Raw genomic sequence first — 22,428 nt, 5'->3', positions numbered from 1 at the left:
ATCTATCACGGCGAATTTCAGGTGGCGTGTGAACTTGCAGCAGACTACTTATTTAGCAGGGACTTCCCTGTGTGCTTACCTCACTTCCAGATGAAGGCCAAGGAGTTTATCCTCCAAAGAAAGTAGTGTAACCTACTTTGCAATTACCAGAGGGTGCCACTGGGTAGGAATGTGCACAGTTAATGGTTGGCAGCTAACACACCATAAATTTAGAAGCAAGTTTATCCCACTAGGCCAATTTAATTTGTTCATATGTTCATACCCCGAGAGGGCTCTGAGTGGTTCATACCTGGGGACCCTCTGTTGCCATTACAATGGCCAAAGCAGCATTGTTACCCTCTGGACATAAATGACCTGGAAAAAACAAGCTTAGAGCAGGAAGCAATGGTGGCCGTGTCTCTGCAGAACTGAAAACTCAAGATGCCTTATCAAAACAAGAGTTAACCTGACAGAGGATCGAAGCATGGAATTTCCACCTGTTAGTTAACACTAAAAGCTTAATTTGTACAAAATTAATGGTGGTTTTCCGTAATGTGCCTCTTTTGTGATAGTCTTGTCTGAATTCCCTCAAAACACTGAAATACAGCAGCTTTAAATAACAAGAAAAACCTTTTCATAAAAAATAAAATCTTTCCCTAAGTAGATAAATTAGCAGCCCCCTAACTGTATTGCTGCTAATGACATCTCTCGTTGGTGATTTTGTGGACTGCAAGGTCAGTGAAGCATCTTACAAACATTTTTTAATTGGCCAGATTGTTAACATACACAGCAAAGCAGCAAGGGAGAGGAGGGACCCTCTGACACTGCTGTCCCCTCATTCTAAGACAGAAGGGCCCTACAGCTAATGGCTGAACCACACTGACAAGGCATCCTGAGGGAAATATCTTTTTGACTCTACCTGTCCTTTGGATAATCAGGGGATTACAGCTTTTGGGCTCATCATTAAAGGCATCAAGACTATTTCTTTATGTAAAATATATAAAGATGAGAAACACAGCACTGGGAAGCTGAGATTCATGACTTCGAAGAGAGCCTGCTTTGCAAATGATGGGTGGCTGTGGATGGTCTTGATTGTAGTTCTTGCAAGCTGGTCAGGCTCAGCCTTCCTGCCTTCCTCTTGGATCTGTGAATCATTAGCTAGACTGTTCAAACTGGAGCAGACACAGCATCCTTCAGACTTCTGAGGTTACTCTTCCTGCTCTTGTCCTTCATTGTCAGGAAAAGCAGTAACAGGGATCTAATGGGGTTTTGAACACTTTTATTCAGGGCCTGCAACCCTCCTGATAGTTTCATCTTTCTCTGCACAAGGCTCCTGCAAACAGTTTCTAATGCAGACTACTGTGCTCAACATCTGTCTGTCTGGGAAAGCATTTCTTGGTGGACTGCCGTACTCAGTTTTGAAGATCCCTGAAGGAAATGGAAATCAAGCTTAATTCTCCATGGAACCACCTGTACACTTCTATGTAGAAGGGACTGAACCAGTGGGGATGATATGCTAATTAATCAGCTAATAAGGGAAAAGCAGGGAACACTTCCCCCTTTTCACACAGCCTACAACACTCCCCCGCGCTTACAGCTCTGTTATGCAGTGTAATAAAGACACCAGAAATGTGCTTGATAGTAGCCAGTTTGTTACTATGCATTTTAGCTTTGATAGTAGACAGAGATCAATGTCTGCAGACATCCAGCTCCCTGAATGATGAAATCTGTGCAGCAAAACACGTGGTTGGATTTCTGATTTAACAGTTTACTCCTCACTGCTTGTGAGTCACAAAAGAGCTGCATGCAAAAGTGTGCAGCTTTCTTTCAAATTGCCCCTAGCCAAGTAAGACAAAAATTATTCCTCATCTCAATCTTTCCCTGCAACAACACAGTCATTTCTTTGTGTGTTTTTTGTTTTTTTACCTAGAGAAAGTGGGAGAAGAAAAAGGTCCTGGCCAGGAGTCAGTGTGACCACTTGCATCTCATAACCTTGTTTGATTGCTCTGAGGAGACCAAAAAGCACACAAAATAGGATGTATTCTCCATCCAGCACTGCTGGATGATCCCCATCCCACATTGCCATTTAAGGCAAATATGCAGCCCCCTGCATTTCCAAGCTCTTTCTGTTCTCCCTGCCTCTCAGTACTGCATCTGTAGTAAGCTGGGAATTGGTAGGTACTGACACAAGAGAACTTGTAATCGTCTGAAAATACTTGGTCCAGCCTGGTGCAGTCTTCATGGGAGAGGGCATCACCCAGAAGGTGTAAGTCAGAGCTACAAACTGGTAAGGGGGGAGGGGGGGCAATACAGACCAACCCACCATTTATTTACCCTCTGGGCCTCTGCCTGAGCTCCCTCTGAGTGTCTTTGAGAATCTGTCCCATGGTCTTTGTGCTGTTAAATGCACCCTAATGCTTATAGGAGACAGATTTCTAAAAATAAAACCTGTTTCTTGCATATAAGAATGTGCTCTAAAATTCCATTTTTTCCTGAATGATGAAAAAAAAGAGTGCTATGATTATTGAAGATGTCACCAGGAGAAAGTAATGGCTGTCACCCAATTAAAAAGAGGGGAAGTGAGAATATCATGTCTCTTGATATTTATAATAAAAATAATAGTTTTTAGACATATGACATGATTCTGAACTGAACACCTGTTAATTGCATAGAGACTTTCTCTTCCCATTAATCAAAGTCAGCAGAGAACCAATAGAAGAAACACACTGAAGCTAAACTTGGTCTCCCTGTGTAATTGTATGGAACCAGGAACAGGGAACCCACAGCTGCTGTGTCATCTTACAGCAGTGCACATGCAGCAACTTAGGTGGCAAAGCTTCTAATTTGGCTTTGCTGATTCTTTAATTACCTAAACATACAATCCCAATTTGTTAATGTGTGAAACTGCATTTCGCAGATGCTGATGATGGGTGAGAGTCTATTTCTGTGTGGAAGTTGCAAGCAAAATTCCCACTGACTTTAGTAGGTCCCATCCTGTTTGTAAAATACTCTTGAGATGTTTGTTTCCGTGACAAAGCTTGTCTTCTAAAATCATCTTGTTAGTATAACACTCACAAAGTCCCCAGTGCCACATTACTTTCAAGGATCATTTAAGGTGGCATTTATAGTTAAATTATGAGGAACATAGCAGTAATCACCCACATTGAGAAAACTTCCATAAAACTGGATGATTTGTCCATTTGTTGTTAAAGGAAACCTGTGATCTACTACACTGCACTTACTATTATCTCTGAGGTTTGGTAGACTTAAGGGGTACAAAGCACTTACTGTATCAGAGAATTCTACCTCTGTGTAGGAGGTGTCAAAGGTAGAAGCAGAGCAGACTCAGTCAGCTTCACCCTAAAGGCTTAAGCCTGTCTGGTGAAGAAAAAATTCAGATACCTCCAAGGTTTGAACAAATGAACATCAGCAGCATTTCGGGGGTTTTAATGGAAGGAAGTCTGAACTCCACCATTCTCTCTACTACAGCTGCTCAGTCTGAAGACCTGCTAGATAAAGTAATAAAATGCTATTGTAAATGACCCAAATTATTCTCCTTCTCGTAAGGCTGAGGTATTCCTTCCTTCTCCTCTTCTAGAGAGCTCTTAAACCTTTCTTGACATAGGTTACTCAAGAGGCTTTTAGAGGGCAACATCCCTCTAAAATTCTCATGTGCTAGTTTCCACATGTCCAGATATCCTGGACTCTGGAGCAATTTTAAGTTGCCAAGCCTATCAAGAGTCACGTGAGAGAGGATGCTTGACTCTGTCCCTTCCAGTAGTAACGCACCTGTACGCTGGAGTCTTGGACCAGGCAGAGCTGCTCCTGGATCTTCTGGAGCTCCTCCTGCTGCCACCGGATGTTGGCCTGCAGGATCCGTGTCCGCTGCTCTAGCTGGTCCTTGATGGTCTGGAACATGCTGAATTGTGCTGAGAACTGGGGGGAGGAAATAAAAAAAGGGGAGGGGGAAATCAGTCATTATATTACAATGAGGCTTCAGTAGAACATTGTTCTGTAAGGAGTTACTGGTCTCTTGATTGTAAAGCCCAGCTAAAAAATAAAAATGTATTTGTAATATACTAACATGTAGACAGAGACATATTGTCTATTTTCAGCGTTATGTACATATATTCAATTTACTCAGCTAGAATAATCTGCTTACAGTTGACCATGTTCTGTTGTAAGGATTGTTCTTGTGAGTATGCTACTTTAAAATACCAAGAGGATCTTAACTGGATGGCAAATGAGTGCATTATTTTCATTAGCTTGTAGTTTGAAGCCCTTAGTGTGGCATAACAGTATAATCCAGATGTGTTTTACTAATGCTTTCCTTTTTCAGAACGGAAATAGCAGTTCTGCAATGCTTTGTTCTGCTGATGACTTACTAAGGCATCACACAATAGACCACAATAAACATTTTCTAGACTTGTACAGCTGAGTAGTACTTAAATGACAAGAAATACTCATTAAGTTATTTTTATATGTGATTTAAAATGAATAACTCAACTCAGTGAAAGAAAGGCTGTTCTAAATAATAGTAAAAAATGGAGATCATTAATCAAGGTCAAGAAGCAGGTGCAACCTCCAATAGCAGCAATACTGGCAAAAACTGAAATAATTCAAGAGTTGTGGAGAGGACTAACAGCAATAAATCCCTAGTATTTGATGCTTTCAGGTATGATTCAAAGTTCACCAAAGTTAATTATTATTTTAATAGGCTTTGGAATAATTGCTTTTGATAAGCTCATATTCCAAAAGTAAAAAACAGTCTTTGAAAGAAAGAACAAAACCCTTCAAAAAATCTTTTTAAGTTTTTGTGTAATCAAGGCATTCAAGATCTTCTTGAAAACACGCAGGGCTGTGAGTGTACAGGCAAAAAAAAAAAAAAATTGCTGTGACTTGAAAATGCTGCCCTGTCTCTATATTTGTTCCAGTGGCTCTGTGCTAGTGGGTGAGATAATGCTTGCTGCTGGAACCTTCCTGCTCCATGGTGCACTGGCTTACATTGTTTCTGGCTTTTTAGTAGGAAGAAAAAAACATAACAAGACAGGAATTAAGGAGTGCTCTGGTGCTAGCAGCACTGTACACCTCCTTAGATGAAATTTTTGGCTACGTAGAGAAAGCTTAATGTGACAGAACAGATTTGTATCAGCTAACTAGTTCACCTTAAACCAGTTAAGTATGTAAAAGTACCTTTACATTCCCTCTAGCAAAGCTGACATCTCCAAGTAAATGACCTATGGCAGAGAAAGAGCGAGAACTTCAGAAGGTTTATTTCCATTTACCAGGTAGAGGGTGGCTTTCCCACACAGCCTGGGAGGTCACTGCACAGAGTGATGGCCAGGTGGAGGTCAGTCTCACAGCCAATGCTGCTTAGGGGCAAGGAGAGCTGCTAAGGTGGCACCTGCAGTTGCTGGTGACAGAGCCCACTTTGCTGCCAGAGGCATCTGTGAGCACTCACCGCTTGCACTGTCTGCCCAAGGAGGGGATGGGAGCCCTCGGCCCTGCTGTGACTCATGGTGCTTGTGCCTGCAAACTGCAGTGCCATCATCTGCAACCCACTCCTCTCCCAGAGCAGGAAGATGGTGTCAAACCTCCCAAAGGGAAGTTTGTGTTACTTGGAATTGGTGTTACAGAAGCCAGAGCAGGGTCTCCTTCTTTCTTTCTTGTCCATGTATAAAGAATTAACCTGAACAATGGTTGAGCAGGGACCTCAGATGCTTGGCAATAAGAACAAGTGATTCAAAGGGGAATCCACTGCTCCTTGTTGCAGCCCAACCTTTTGGTTCTGAAGAGTCACAAGTATCCTGGTTTTAGGAGTGGAATGGTGCTGTGAGCAACACATCATAGACAAGATGCAGCTAATTCCTGCTTTAACCTGGCCTGTACAGAAGGATCTTTTAAAAAGACTCATAATCTAATTATCTCTATATGAACTCTTTTAGCGAGGACTGCTTTTAAGTTTTTAAAAGGATCCTTATTAGAAAAGGAATTAAAAACAGTTTTAGCAAAGAGCTTCATTTTAACTGCTTGGCTTGGTGATGGCAGACTTTTGATTAACATGCAAATTCAAATTCCTTGATGACCCTTTGAGAAAGGAACCTGATTTTCTTCAACTGATCAATGTAAGGAAGTTTACACTAAGTAATTTCACAATCACTTTATACTTCAAAAAGAAATAAAATCCATTTTCAGGCCTTAGTTTTAAATTTGAATTTGCTTTGTAAAGTTGCATGCAAGAATATATTACTGTTGATTTTAAATTATTATTCCTTAATTTTTTTTATGCAGGTTCTTATATTTAGCGTATTCATCTTATATCATCTTTTTGTTCTCTTTCACATGCCTTTTGTATTAATATACTAAACATCAACAATTAGCTGGTATACGGGAGTGAAAGCTGCTATGGATGAAGACAAGGAACTTTCTCTTTTGCTTTTTTCCTTTTCCTACTCTAACCCCCAAATTGTTGATAACTCTAACCATGACCCCTGTGCTTACAGAGCTTCTATTGTTTTTGTACAATGAGACACTAACAGCGATTGACCTGCTCCAGAGAGTATTTATCTCAAGATCATTAACTGCTCTACTAATTAAGGGAGAAATCTCTAATTGTATAATAAATTAAAAGAGCTTAACTCAAAACATTCCACAGAAAACACTGCCCAGCTTTAACTCTGCCATTGGCATCAGATGAAGCTGCTCTTCATCTCACTTAGGTATTTACAAATGTCTACAGAATTCTTAGATAAGTGCATGTAATACACAGAAAAATGTCATCTTCCTAGATACAGTCAAACATGGGAGACTAAACATGTGAGACCTCTATAGAGGCACCAGTTTAATCAAGGTTTGTTAGTGCAGGCATAAAAAAGCCCCAAAACAAATAAGCAAAACCCACAGCAGTAATTTTAGTCTGATTTCTTAAAAAAAAAGGTAAAATAAAGTGGCCCATTTGGGATCCTGTCAGCATATGTTCTGACAGGGAGGGGCTCGATGCACTAGTGCTGGGTACGGTCCAGGGAGGCTCTACAGCCCAGGGAGAGGGACTGGCACTTCCAGGCTGTGATTCCTCTCCTCCACATGCTCAAGGAGAGGTGTTTTTCTCCACTGAATGCTACCCCACGGTGCCAGGGTTACTCCCTCTCTCTAGGTGCTGGGGGGCTGCAGCTAGGGGTGGGGAACTGTGGCCCCTGTGTCAGTCAAAATGTTTCTTCATTTCTAATGTGATGAACAAAAAGATGAATGTCCCAAGACAATCTGTTCCTACAAGTGTCATGACAACAGGTAGCTGGGTAAAGAAAAGAGACCCTATTTGTTTTGTAGCTCAGTTTCCTTTAAAACTTTCTTTTTTGCCTATCTTCCAACTTACTTTCAATTCTTCTGGCCCAAGAGATGAGCCATGCTTCTTGCTGGAGACATTCAACAGAGTTGTGAGAGTGTCAAAAATACCAGATTGCTGTAACTTCATGAAAGCTTTAGCTGAGCAAAGGAGAGAAGGATCTACCCATCACTTGCTCATGTGGGAAAGGCTGGCTCCATGCACCAGTCCTGCAAGGCACAGCCCCTGGGAAACTGGATTTCATTAGTTTTGCAGCTCACCGAACGACTTGTTCTTTCTTTCTTCATCTGAATAACACCTGCTCAATCCCAAACGGATTATTAGTGTTAATTATTATTCAGTCATCAACATCCGCTGTGTTGCAGGAGATTTTAATTTATGACAATGAGGAAGGCAAACAAATATTCTAATTGGGAGTACTTGGTTTGAAGTAAACCATTTACATTCAGGTGACATCTAGGGTGACACTGTGCTGTCTGTTCATTCACACAAGCAAGGCACAAGCTAAAATTGCATTTCAGTGGAGACAAAACCATCACAGCCTTTGCTGAAAATAAAACTACTCAAAGTTCAAGCAGATGGTGCCTGAGGCAGCAGCTAGCTGCTCACTGCAAGACACAGTTGTGGCCACTTACAATGTTTTCCCTGCTGCTGCCACCCTGTAGCCAAATGTTAGCCACAAGGATACCCAGGGCCTTCCAGCTCCCACCATCAGTCACCTTCAGCTAAGGACAAGTGGCAGAAAGGCAGCAGGGAGAAACCTGTGCAGCTCCTCCTTGTGAGCTGGCAGCAGGGCACCTGGCCACACACTATTTCTACAAGCAATGGGCTTGTGTTTTGCCACTAAACTGCTGGGAAATGGTCAGCTAGGAAGCCAAGAAAGCGTTCCTGGTAGGATGCACATGCACCTGGTTTTGTTCCTCACTCACCTAGTGCTGCAGGCACCTTTGTCTTTTGAATAGTTTGAATATTGCTGTAGGCTGACAATTATGTTAATTATTTTAAAGTGGGACGTACAGTGTAGTATCATAACACTCATAACAGTTTATGAAAATCACACAAGTGTTTGGAGACTCAGTACTCTCTACAGGAGTTTTGCTATGGAGTGTGAACATCAGCAGCCTGAGCTGCAATGTCTTGGTGTTATTTCCATGCTCCATGTCAAGCTTCATCCTGAGCTTCACCAGGAGCACTGCTGTGACTGCTGCCAGAGGGCTGCCTGTGCAGACAGACTCGAGTCAGCCCTCTTCCTTTCACCAAGATTTAGGTGGCCCAAAGAGGCTTAATCAGTGACTGGATGGCACTCTGATTTGTCAGAAAAAAAAAAAAATGGAGCTGGTGTGCCAGTAAGAGCCTTTTGCTGGGAAGGGATGAGGCAGCAGGGGTCTTGGTAAACAACTGGAAAGCTTCTCTTCACAAAGAGCTTTGATGGAGAAGAAAGGGAGGTAGAAAAAAGTCAAACAAAACACACAGAGACTTATAATACATAAACTAATTGATGTTTGAAAATGCAGTAATGAATAACGGGGAGAAGTATCTGTAAAAGAAAATGAATGTTCAGAGCAGATAATTGATATGCTGTTTATTCGCTGCATGCTGGCGTGGAGTCATGAAGAGAATATTAAACATGAAGATAAATGAGAATTTGTTATTTTAAAGCCAGGATCCTCAGGACTTTATATGCTTTATGTGCTACAGAAATAAACTCTGGGGTCTTGTGAGTGAGTATATGGTATCAATGGTAGAAGCAGTCTAGGTCCAGCAATACTCTGTCATTCCTAAAATCAGAGGATGATGGGGTGTATCATCACAGCAGAACCACAGAGGAAAAACAATGTGCTGGGAACATGGTACTCAAATCTGCTTCTTCAAAATCCACTGCAAATGTAACCCTGAGGTAATGTTCTGGGCCCCATCACCCACTTTTTAAAACAGATTGGAGGAATCTGAAATTTGTCTTCAGTGGCATCCTCACCATTACTGGCACACTCACAAAATGGGTGTTGTTGCATTTGCATGTCCTTTACTGCTGGTTAGTTCTGCATCAGCACAGCAGATGTTTTTAGCAGGACTGGGTGTCTGTTAGTTTTTGCTTTTAATTCTCATTGTGAATTTGATCTTGAAGGGACCTGGTTCTGTAAAAGCAAAGTTGGAAGTTCTTTTTCCATCTGTTTTTTTGTCCTCTAGTGAAACAGACGTGTGCACACCTGAACCTACACGCACCTGGGCTTCTGAACACCTGCATGCATTATATGTTTAAACATACAAGTGTACAATTCAGATTACTTTCCCACAATAATTTAAGTGTTTTAGAGTTTGCATTTGGGGATTTTAGTTACTAGAGAGATAACTTAAAAGCCCCAAAATGAGAAAGTATCAGGAGATAAGCAAGTGACCTGTTCCACTTCCAAATCCCCAACTAACCTGTGCCAGAGGTGCAGGCTGATTTTGCAGAGTTGCTTGAGGCAGCAACTGCTGTGGGAGAAGCTCACATGGAAGCTGAGAAGGCAAAGAAACCTAGGTTAAAAACAAAACAAACCAAAACTTTATTTATAAGTTTGGCTCCTTTAAATTTTAGGTTTCTTCTAATGCCGTGGCTTCTGTGTAAGTTGTTTTTAATTGCTAAGCTGCGTATGTGGCACATGCTGTTCCACCTCTGCCTGTTTCCATGATTCCTTGTGAAGTTACCTGAAGAGCAGTAGGCTGGCTGAGTCTGTGCACAGATAAATCCTGCTGTGTGCTCGGTGTTCTCGGCAAGGGAGTGTTGGACTCCGTCATCAACTTTGTTGGTGTAGCTGCAAGGAAAGTACCGGTGAGATCTTACATGCTGGAAATCAGCCCTGTTTGAAGTGGGTAATACAACAAGACCTGGGTAGAAATTGTAATGGCCTGGCTAAATTCTAGTGGGAGTCAGGGCTGTTCTTGTTGACTTCAATGGCAATAAAACTGAACTGATAAGGAGGGTCTGGGCAAAGATAAAAGTAATTGAGACAGATTATGATTCTATGCTCCAATGAACAGTGCAAAAGGACCCATGAACTGTTCTAAAGCAGCTGGAACTCCCTTTATATGGGCCGAAAAACTGTAAATTTAGGTTAGCTCATTGGCTTTTTTTCCAGACCAGGAAGCAGAAAGAGTATACCCAAGTCAACACTGGAGCATCCTAAATCAACCCACAGGCTGTTACTACTCATGTAAGTCTAGAGAAGTCTCATATTCCTCACAGAGGTACCCTCAAATCTAAAGACAAAATCCTCATTTTTGTAATGACTGAAACAGCACATTTCATGTCTAATCCCACTCTTCATCTTCCAGCATTTAGGTGGTTGTGTTAGAACTTTCCCTCCTGTACATTACCATTTCAGCTTTTGCACTTCTTTGTCAGTGCATATCATCAATACCTCATAATTTATTGTTAAATTAGCAGCTGTGGTATATCAGCATACATTCTTTAACTTGGCTAAATTAAAAATAATTCCATAACTCAGGAATGCCACTCACATGCTGGGTCTGACTTGGGTGTGTGGGAAGATTTTGGCGAGCTCCTGGATGATACCGAGGGTGTCCGACTAGCGCTGAGGATTGAGGCACCAATATCAAGTGCATTAAAGTGCTGTTCAGGATCCAAGCTGGCACCACTCTCCTAAAACAAACCAGAAAAGGAGAACAGCTATTGCATCTGACAGAGGTAAAGCATTTTGATATTTAGTAATGGTTGCATTCCAGTTCTTTGGCAGACCTAAAATGACTTGAGCAGAACTAATCTCAGGTAGACCAACAGAAGACCTGGACAAAGGTGTCAATGCCCCTTCCAAACAGCATCAAACTAATGCATTTTACAAACAACTATCACTGAGCTAGAAATAAATAGCAGGCTACTGCCATAGTCACTTTGTGCCTTCAGATGTTTTTCTGAATCTTTCTTTTGTGTTCAGTTAAATGTGACAGCAACTGCAACCTCTGTGAGACACTTGGCTGTGCACTGGGATGAGGTTTGCTGTCTTTCCTCAGACAGCATGTATGAGATGACTCAGAGATGACTGAGATGCAGCCAAGAGGGCTGATTGCCAGAACTTGTCCAATTGACTCTTTAAACTATAGTACCTTGCCAAGGAAAAGTGAGATATCTCACACTGCCCCTGCCCATGTTTCTCTTCATTTGTGGCTGTTACTGATCTCCAGGTTCATCCTTTCTTAAACTCACCTGATTTATGTCAAAATAATTCAAATGAGCAATGAGTTCTGAAGTTGAGATAATCCACCAACACTGGAGAAAGACAATGCTGGAGTCTTCAGTGACGTTAACACAGGAACAAGTTGTGATTACTAAATGAATTCATGAAAAAAGCTTTTCTCATTGTACCTTTAGTGCTGAGGACACCACCTCTGAGGACACTTCTTCCAAGCCCATCTCCTGTCTCCTTTCCACCCGAACATCTGCATAACTGAATGGAAAATATGATTCTATGTATCAACATGGAATTGCTGTATTTCTTAAAATGTGCTTTAAGAGAGTGGAGGGACAAATTACTGTACATTTTACAGGTTAGATGAACAGCTGCAAAGTGACTTAAGTCAAATGCTACTGAATAACATTTGAGAGTGTTTTAATTTTCAGGTTTTGCTCTGTTCCTATCTTGAAGTCAAGATGCATATTAAAGAATTATATAAAAAGGTCAAGTTCACATCCTACAACCACTTTATGACTTCACTGGAAAGCTTCTACACATCTCTTTGAAAACAAGGTAAGGATAAGAGAAAGTCAATATTTAAGGGATCTGTCTATTCTCTAATTTTGCACAAAATGAAAAAATGCCATAGTTTATCTGCCCCTAAAGAAAAAATAAGCTTTATATAAACTAAGGTTCAGTCTGATAATTTTTCTATAATTGCCCTATTTCCTTCAGAAACTTCAGACTTAATTTTTTTGTTACGTAAATGATGTTATATTTTTAAAATAAAATGCTGGCAGATATGATGATGCTCCTGTCTTCCTGTCCTTTATGTCCCGGCCGGTTGATAGGATTTTCCATACCTTACCACCATGTGAGTGCACACAATGAACTCTGGCTTGGAGTTCCACTGGTGGTAGGTGATGTAGTAATGGGTCTGGAGCCAGATCCACTGCTGTCCTTTGGTCAGAAACCGATAGCAGCACGACTTCCCCTTGCCGAACTGCATCACTGCCAGCAGAAAATACACACAGCTTGTGGCAAATTTCCCACGTGAAAATGACATGAAATGTGAAAAAAAAGTGACAAAAATATATGTTATAGGTAGACAGGAGTATAAGCACCAATTCTGAGTTAAGTGCTCCTCTCAGCCTTCCGACAGAACAAAAATCATAATGATTAGTAGGTATCTTCTTCTGACACTTTGGATAGTACATTCCTATACAGCACAATTAACCTTAAGTTTGGACACTAATGAATTAGTGTCCTCTACAATTTAAACACAGATCTTACCCAGCTTTATGTGCTGATCACATACTGCTTAATTAGACACCTGGGATTATTTTCTAAGAGTGATCATCTTAAGTTCTAGAGCAGAAAAGTACAGGATAAAAATGCTTGAAAAGATGAGTACTGTGTGCAGATGGATTTAGAATGAAGTAAACATATGAGATAACACTCTGCAAAGACAAAATGTGAAAGAAAATTCCCAGACTAACAAGAATTCAAACTACAGTAAACCAGGATGTACTGAAGGTTTTGAAGGTTCAATAACCAAATTAATCTCTGCTTTTTCCTCTTGGTTCAAGGGGTTCCCAGACATCCACGTATTTAGCCTTTCTATATTTCAATGTCAACATATAAAAACTAATGTTGACAGGATACTTTCTAGACAGGCAGAGGTGGTAATCTGAGATTTTAAAGCCAGTTCTGTAAGCAAATATTTGAAAAGCATTGCCTTATTTTCTTTACTTAGTGAAAAAGTTTTTCAATTAAATCCTAGTAGACTGTATTTAAATAATCACAGCTAATCCCAAATACACAGTGAACAACATTAAGGGAAATAATCCACAAGAACTGCTTGAACTATTTCTGCATATCCTTTACTAATAGAACACGGGTCACATCTGGCATATTTTATCCATTCAGCGAGTCTCACTGGCTACTTTTGGGGATATAGAAGGGAAAATTGTATTTTTCAGAGCTTGGTAAGTCTGCCCCAGATGCCAATCAGCTGCAGTGTCCCCAGTCTGCTACAGCTCTGCTGAGATACACAGGCTGAGGCAGAGTCAAACCTCCCCTTCCAAACAACTTTTCACTGAAAAGAGGAGTCCCAGTGTCCAGTGACTTCCCAGGAACTCGGGCCATGTGATACTTACAGTGTTCATGGCACCTTGCTAGCAGCTCTAGGTCGTCTATGTGGTAGTAGTCGTAGCCAGAAGTACCCAGCACTTCAAAAGGCAAGTATCCGATAATGGGCGGTGCTCTGCGGTTGGGCACAACAGGAGTCCGTAAAACACAGAACAAGCAACTCTAAATGTTGTTGCAGAGATGCAAACAGCCCAGATCTACTTTCACTTATCAGTGTATAGTTGTTCACCTCAGGGGGGCTGGATCCTCACTTTCCCCCACCTTGAGCTTGGGATACCCAGCTGGGAGCAGCAATACCGGCAGGCACCATCCCACCAGGACAAGACTATGACAACACCCCTTCTCCAGGGAAAATGTGATGGTGGAAAGCACTGCAGCTTCTCAGGGACCTTTATACAGGAGTCTGCTGTGAGGGAGTCCTTCCTTGGCTGCTGCTTGGTCGGGGCTCTGTGATGGCTCCTGCAGCCCTTACACAGGGAAAAATGCGTGGGGACGTGTTTGGAAGCCATCATCTGCTGGGACTGGGGAGGGATAAGAGAGGAAATCATCTGTGCTGCTTTCCTCTGGGTGCCTGGAGAGCTCATCTGTGGCATGCTGAGGCACTTGCTTTGTACCTTTGCCAGCACAGATGCCTCAGGCCAGCATAGACTTTCCCTCCATAACTCAGTGGGAATTGCACACACGCAATCAGTGACTGGATTTGGAAGGAAGGATTTCTGCAGCTGTATAATAATTAGCTCATTTTGCCATGTGACAGACTTTGGTCTGTTGATAATTTTAAAGGAAAGAAGAACAAGCTAATCACAAATTCAGCTGAAGAAATAAGAGTCCTTTTGTTTCAAAAGCCCATTAAAAATAAAAGCAAAAGTAAATGCAAAATAGTAAACATCAGCTTTTGTAGGAATTTTGCTGGCAGCCCTCCTGTTCATGAGATTTAGATGTGAAACAGAACACTACTTGAGAGAACTGTACTTGTGAAACAGTAGTAGAAAAGCACCAAATACAACCAGCAGGGCTTTTCTTGTCACCAACCTGTGATCCAGGAATAAAAATTTCCACTCCAGACTGTGTCTTGATGTGAATTCCTCTAGAGGCTCTTCTACGATGCACATCTCCTGTCCAGTGGAGAAAACTGACTTACTGAGAGTTGGAGCTTCACCCCTCTGCTTCATCTAGCTTTTATTGCTATAAATACATGGTGCATAAGAGGAGAAAACAGAGGATTCACCCACTTTCTGGCCATTCCAGAGAGCAAACTATTGTATTTATTAATGCCAACATTTTTTACAGGAGGTAGGGAGAAGAACTTGTAATGCACACATACTTAAGAGCTGAGCCTATGCCTCAGGGTGCTAAAAGTTTTTTGGCTTTGAAGCAGTGCCTGGGGTGTGATGGCCGTGGGCTTTCCCAGCATCCAGCCTGTGCCTGATCCCACCAGGGCTTGCCACATCTTGCTTCACTCCCTCTGTGTTACTAAAGATACCCACCACCCTTGGTCCTTTTGGATGTCTGCCGACCAAGCTCTCTGAGAAAGGGGGACGTTTTCCTTCTCCCTCAGTAGCTGCAGAGGAGTAAATGCCTTTTCAGGCAGCCAGCCTGCTAGGGACCTGTCCAGTGGGTTAAGTGGTCAGTGTTGCCTTGCACTTCACTGCCACAGAAACAAGCTGGCCCTCGAGATTCACAGCAGCTCCTCAGTGCTCATGAGCATGATAATTAGTGAGTTATGTGAGGCAGGGCACAGGGCTGTCTGTGAGGCAGGACAGCCTTGCACCAGAGAGATGAGGATCAGGAGGCAGTCAGTGGGGGTCACTTGCTGTGTGGAGGTGGGAAGCAAGAAGGAAGGACAGCGGCACAGTGCACACCCATGAATGGGCTGGGGCTGGCTGTGTGCCCTATGGCCACCTCGCTGTCCACTCCAAACTCTCCTCGGCCAACCTCTCCTCTCCCACTGGATGCTTTTGAAGCTCCACAAGCTGCCTAGAGTCAGCCTGGAGGTTCTTTGCCTGGGACTTCCCAGCACCAGCATTCTGGATTTGTGGCATCCAGGGCTCCTGTGTCCTTCATGTCTCTCCTGTGGGAGAGTCTCCATCCTCACTGGTAAGGACAGCCTGCCTACTGGCCCCCAGTGCTGCTATTCCCCTGCTTCCTGATGCCACACCCTCTGTGCTGTGGGCTCAGTGACAGCTTCCCATCATTTCCACTAGTGCTTCTCTCTCTGCTGTCCCTCAGGCAGAGGAGACCACTGATGTTTTAAACCCTGTTGGGACCAGAGAACAAGCTGAGGTGTGCTGCAATCAAGCAGTTCTTTGATACATATCAATGCTGACAAAGTTGTTTGAAGTCACTAGCTGTGCAGAGGCAAAAGGCTTCACAAACACCTTAAATTCCTCTCTCCCCCAGTTTAGATTTTCCATGCTGATGCCAAGATCATACACTAAAGCTCAAGGTACAAACACTGCTGTGTGCAACCAAACTGCTGATTCTGTCTTCCGTAGCTGGTCAGATAAACATTTTCTATTCATTTTACAGTAGAAAGTCAAGAGTGGGAGTCAGGTGAGTCACCCAGGTGAACTGAAGTGTGTTCAGGACTTTGTGGCAGTTAAAACCTTCTCAGGGCTGTTCAGCAGCTGCTTCCTCCCTAGCACTAGGCAGCTCATTGTCACAAGTAGCCCATTTTGTTTCCCTGTTTATTTTGAGATGTTAGCTACCCAAAGACAAGGAATTTGCTTTTAAGGTTCTCAGAGAACCTTTAACTCCAGCCCTTCTGCTAATATGCTTATTGTGGTTAAGATGCGTGGGAAGTGTCCTCACTTACCCGGAAGGGACATGACTTGTCTGCAGGGTCAGGAATCAGTCTAGAATGCCCTGCCAGTTCCAGAGCAGTAATGGAACCAGGCCAAGGGAGCAGTGTTTTCATATTGGTCACATCTCAATAACAGAAGAAAAACCTCTTAAACTCTGGGCACAGGACATCTGATGGAATAGTTCACATTTGTCAATCAGGGAACAGCAGTGTTAGGCACAAGCTTGGTCTGTCTATCCTTATAACCACAAGCAGCTATCTTACTTCCAGGATTTGTGAGAAGGGAGACAAGGAGTAGTCCACCAAACACACTGAGAAGCACAAATGGAAGTGTTGGTGGTCACCTGTATCACAAAATCACAGGATCACAGAATTAGCTAGGCTGGAAAAGACCCTTGAGACCGTGGTACATTGTCCCATCGCAGGAACAGAAAGCAGCAATGAGGAACCAAATTTCAAAGTGATTTGCAATTCCTTTTGCAAGGAGAGTTTCTGTATCCTGTGCAACATGGACAGAAGTGACACTGCTTCCACAGATCCTGCCTTGCACTGATAATCCTCTTCACTGAATTTTTATGCATGAAATGTGATACCTGTAATCCATTCAATTAGCAAAACTAAGAACCTTCAGTGTTACCCCATCTGAAAGTGTTTTGTGAAGTTGTGAAATGCCCGGCACCCAGGGTGAGCACTTACCTTTAAAAACTGAGGTGTTGCCAAACGAACAGTTGCAACAAAGCAGATCTGCTTTCCTGGGGATGTTCTGTAAGCCCTTGGGACAGCCTCATCAAAGCCATTGCAAGTGGAGTTAGGCACTAGTTAGGGAAAAAATGGAACCTGGAGTCATGCCTCATATAAGATTTGCTCTCCCTGAATATTTTGCACACTCCAAGTGTACTAATACTATTTTTATTCAAAGAAGTGCTCTAAAAGCTTTTAAAGCTGATATGCATATATTTAAATCCAAGGCAGTCATGTTAGGCAGAAAGGCATCAGAGCTTAACTTCAAAAATGAATTTTACAGGTTAATCCTGATAAAAATAAGGCCAAACCTTATTACAGAGCATAAACCAGTTTTCTGGAAAGAAACCCCACGCATCCAATTGCTCTTTTTCACCACTCACAAGGGAAAAAAAACATGCTGCAGCATGCCTAGTGCTGTAACTTCCATGATGCAGTGAAAAAAAGTGTTGGCAAAGGAGGTAGCTGAAGAGAGTTCGTCAAGTCATCAGTGGCAGAACACTGGGGCCCACAGCCAGGGAGGCTTCATCAAACTAGCAGGAGGATGCTTGTGATTCTTGGCTGCTGAAGAATGCCTTCCCCTTCTGCATGGAAAGAACTGTCCCCAGTACGCTCAAGCTCTCCTTGTTTTAAAGAAGAAAAGAGACCCCGTGTATGGCACTGGCCTCCAGAGATGGGCACATCTGGTGAGTCTGCAGAGGGCTTGCTGTGTCCTCCAACACTGGGCAGAGGGAAAAACTGGATATGATGTGGCTACACATTTTGTATATATTTTTACCTGTGTCTTTCAGGATTGCATGGCTTCAGCCGCTTTGAGAGCCCACTAGCACCTCCTGCCACAGAGATGCATTGCCAAAAGGATGTGTTGCTGAAAACCAGCCCACAGTCCCATGTTGGGATGAATGACATGATGCAAATTATTCCTCCAAGTTCAAGTTTAGAGATGGTAATCCCACTCCCACAGCTATGAAAGAAAACAGTGTGCCAGGCTGCAGTGAGAATTGGGCTGGATTCTTGCCCTGCCCAGCTTTCTCCCATGAGGGCAGAGAAGGTCCTATCTAACAGCCAGAGTTCAGCAATATGAGCTAATTTCATGCTAATAGGGATTAAAGGTAATATGAAACTCTTTCCTTACTATTAGGCCCCTACATCCACCTTCATGAAGTTTCAGACAGTTTGGCTCTTCTGCACAGGGCAAAGCATTACTGTGAAATTGAAGAGCTTTGTATCTATATGGGGAAAAGATAACAAGCCATTTTTATCCTGGGGTGCTTCTACACTGGGATTTCATTCACTACCACAAATTGCAGAGATGGAAGAAGTCTCAAGTGATCACATGTGCTTTTGGAACCCAATTCAACCTATTAAAAGCCTTAGAATATTGATGCAGTACTGGTAACAAGGATAACAGGGTATGAGACAGAAAAGAAAGTATGCTGAGTGGAATTCACACCTGTGATTAAGTGGCTTAGGCCACTGCATGTACAATATATATTACACCAAAAATGAAGAGAAAAGTTCTTTATCTGAGAAGACAGCACAGATCTGAACATCTCCAGAGATCATGTCCTCTCTCATAGTTGAGACTGGAGGGCATGGCTAACTGGATATAGGGAGGAAAACTATGGGCAAAATTCTCCTCCTTTCACCAGCAGAGCACATGTGCTCTCGGGACTCCCTGGGAATATGCGTTCCCATTCTGATCCTGGAGTTATATGTATATAATGTGGGCTTCTTTGTGATTATTAACACAAAAAGTTGAAAAAAAGAAGAGTTAAGTTCTACAGGACACACAAGTAGCCTAAGTAAAAAGTTATTGATCCATCTGTCATATTAGTATTTTGTGTAAGTCTGCTGATTTCTGTAGTTGGTCCTGTTAAAGAATTCATGGGAATGCTATAAACCCACATTACAGGCACTGTGAAAAGTTACTTCTGAGCTTGCTATGTAGTATGTTGAGACACTGGAAGTCAGTGGGGCTGTTTCTCTCTGTAAGAGCCAAGTTCAGTAGCAAATTCTTGCAGTCTGGGCTCTAAGGTATGAAAACAAGAAATGCACACACATTTAGCCTCTGAAATACAGGTATTTTAAGTTAACCCAGTTAGTGAACCATGGGCTTGCAAATGACACCAGTTGTAGAAGGAAGTGGAGATTGAGTCACACCAAAGAGAGCAGATGGCTTTTATGTCAGCTGTTGGATGTAAACAGCCATGAGCCTGAGACATATTCCCAGAAGGCAGCAGAATACATCCCTGAATGTGCCATTTACAAAATAGGATTCTATTTCCAACAGGTAAATGCAGTAGTAAGAGGGTAATAATTATTGTGTAGGACAGCTAGGCAGTAATTTGGGATTTCCTCACAACATTTGGAAATGATGAACTTAAGCAGCAGTGAATGAATAAGCCCAAAGAGATGAGACACAGCTGGCCTGGCTGGATGTTATCCTGTCTTTGAACAGCTACTGTGCCATCTCATACTCAGCTGCCTTTGACAAAGTCCAGAGCATTAAAAGCCTCAATGATGAAGGCAGGTAGCCACTACATTGTCAAGTACATCTCCATCTGAAAATGACAACTACAATAACTGAAAGGAAAAAAACCACTCACATTTGCTTCTGAATTATTTTGCTGCCTGACTTTGGCTGTTGGTATCTTTTCTTTCCACAGCTCTATCTGCACAGCCTGCTTTGCTCTGCTTTTGCAGCTGGTCAGTGAATTTCAACCTTTTTTGGTTGATGAATTTTGAAGTGTAGTTAAGAAAAGAGGTCATTAGATGAATGTTTAAAAAAAAATACAATCCTGGTATAACCTTTAAAAAAAGCCTTCTGAAAAATCGTACCTTGTGACTCTCCGAGTCTCTTCAAAAGAAACACAACATCTTGAGGTAGCAAAGTTCAGTAGTGAACTTCCTGAGAGCACCACAGAAAAACAGTGGAACATAAAATATAGGATCAAGCCTGAGGCTATGGTGATATTAAGACTTATCAGTCAATTATAAGGCTTGGAGTGCTTTTGTCAGAAGATGCCTAACAAAAATGTTAGGCTGGCCAGAAACAGGTGGGCTTGGGTAAATGAAGGCCTGTGTGTTTCACAATTAAATAATCAGGACAAAATATCCTGAGTAAGGAAGGTCATGTGACAAAGCTAAATACATAATCAGAAAGGTGAAACAGTTGCCTCATATATATCTGCTAGCTGATGCTCCTTAGTGTGAATTTTACTTGTTTTTGTGGTTACCTATCATGCCTGTTGCCCCTAGAGTACCACAAAATTCTTTTGTAGAAGTACTAAATACCTGCAAGTATCTCGTAAGACACAAAGAAACTGATTTACCTATATGGAGATCTTAATTTTATTTTTCTTTTTTTTTTTTTTTTTTTTTAGACCAGGACACTTGGAACAGAATGCTACAAATAAACAATGTACAAAAGGAACCAAACCCTTCACTGTCGCAGACAAAAGGATTTTTATCCTTAGGGAGAGAAATCATGCCATATGAAATGAATGAAAACATGTTTTAAAAACCCCAGATGCCACTTTACTCAGTTAATAATAGTACAGCAGTCAGTCGCTCGGTCATCTTAATTCAACTTGGAATGTGTAAAACATAATCTTCCTAAGATAGCAAACCTCCTGCTTATGCCATTTGAAAGAAGAAATCCCTCCTTCCTACTTTGTCAGGAGATGTTAATGTTTAAAGAACCAGTCTTAGTTACTGTCAAGCAAACTAACAGAGATTTAAAAAAATACAAGCCAAACAGACCAGAATAAAATCAAAATGGTTTCATATAAATTAATTCAGGCCTCAGATGAACAGAATATTTGCCAATTAACAGATATAATGAAGAAATCTAAAGTGCTGGTGGCAAGCCAGACTGCTCTCAGCAGCCATGTAGATGAGTATCAGTGACACTGTCCATACATCACCTGTCCACTCTGATCTACTCTCTCTCCTCTTTCCTCCTGCTGTTTCTCCCTGGCCATCCTGTGTTGATATGAATCCCAAGTAGATTCCTTAGGACAGGAATGGTGTCTTTTCTTTGCAGAGGGAGCCTAGCATGAGTGCTGCATATTGTTACTGTAGCTTGTTAATAGCAAATGATGCTATGTGCCTGTTGGTTCTGCTATGATATTGGTAATAGCAAATAATAATATGTGCCTGTTGGTTCTGATCAAAACATTCATTTTGGATTGAGTTATTCTTGTTTCAGATGTTTCAGCATATACTTATGGAGGCTCAAGATCAATGTATCTTCTGTATGAACTGTTTACTTCTTTTAAAAATCAATTCAGATGCAATTAATTTTTCTGGAAGTTAAGACTTTTTCCTCCTCAACACAGTAATTTTCTCGATGCTTATTATTATATCTGAGAGATGTATCAGCTAACAGTAGAGTATCTTCTATTATTAGCATTTAGTAACCAGATACTTCCTGAGTTTCCATGTAATTGGGAACAAAAATGCACAATTTTAAATTCCACTATAATGTTACATTACTTGATTAGGAACTCTTTTCACATAATGCTTATCTACTTCTTCAAGAGAAAAGCTTCAGGGATTTTGGATGAAAGGACAGATCTATCACTTAAAAGATGCTGGTGGTCCTTTTTAATATTGATTAACTCTTTGAAAGGGAGGACTCTGGTTTTGTCCCTTTCAGGAGTTTTTAAGCTAGAGTGTCCCTTCGGAAAGAGGATACCAGAGACAACATTTGGATATATAATTATGAGAGATCTTTGTGTGTTTACAAATGTACAAACAATTTTCACAGGAGGAATAAATCCAAGTTGTCTTATCATTTCTTATCTGAGTGAGCTATTAGGTGGCATTGTAAAATAATGTATTCTCACTCGATTTGACATTTTATACTGGAGCTGAGCACTACCTTGGACTTTTGGGGAGAGTTACCTTTACTACTTGCCTTCCCCTTCAGCCCTCAGGCAAGACTGGGTGTGAGCCACTGTATTATTCATTGATGATGCTGCTATGACTCTCTCTCTTATCAGGCACTACTGGTTAATAGGTACAGTGATGCACTTGGCTCCCTCAGATGTGAGCTCCCTTCATGACTCTCATTAAAATCTGGGCTACAGATCCAGAACCTGAAATATATAAAAATATTGGACAGAGTTCCTATTTACAAATAAAACAAAAACAACCCTGATGATCTGACAGCAAGTAGGCATTTCTCACAGAAGCAAAAAGGAATTCCACCTTCCTTGTCTGAGTGGCCCATG

At 41.8% G+C, this 22,428-nt stretch overlaps 1 protein-coding gene across 1 annotated transcript in view; it reads right to left on the bottom strand.

Moving 5' to 3' along the window:
* The window catches only part of NPAS2 (neuronal PAS domain protein 2), a 103,002-nt gene that overhangs the window by 9,449 nt on the left and 71,125 nt on the right, over positions 1-22,428 (bottom strand). Inside the window, exons 8-16 of the mRNA XM_050971510.1 lie at positions 17,144-17,262; positions 14,677-14,759; positions 13,653-13,759; positions 12,357-12,504; positions 11,685-11,766; positions 10,823-10,964; positions 10,010-10,116; positions 9,746-9,838; positions 3,769-3,915 (exon numbers count right to left, since the gene is read on the bottom strand). Coding sequence (XP_050827467.1) covers positions 3,769-3,915; positions 9,746-9,838; positions 10,010-10,116; positions 10,823-10,964; positions 11,685-11,766; positions 12,357-12,504; positions 13,653-13,759; positions 14,677-14,759; positions 17,144-17,262 — 1,028 coding nt within the window. The remainder of the gene's footprint in view (positions 1-3,768; positions 3,916-9,745; positions 9,839-10,009; positions 10,117-10,822; positions 10,965-11,684; positions 11,767-12,356; positions 12,505-13,652; positions 13,760-14,676; positions 14,760-17,143; positions 17,263-22,428) is intronic.

The sequence above is a fragment of the Serinus canaria genome, chromosome 1 (assembly GCF_022539315.1).
Source record: "Serinus canaria isolate serCan28SL12 chromosome 1, serCan2020, whole genome shotgun sequence".
Classification (NCBI taxonomy): domain Eukaryota; kingdom Metazoa; phylum Chordata; class Aves; order Passeriformes; family Fringillidae; genus Serinus; species Serinus canaria.
Note: the sequence above shows the minus strand (reverse complement) of the source record. Positions and strands in the feature narration are given on the sequence as shown.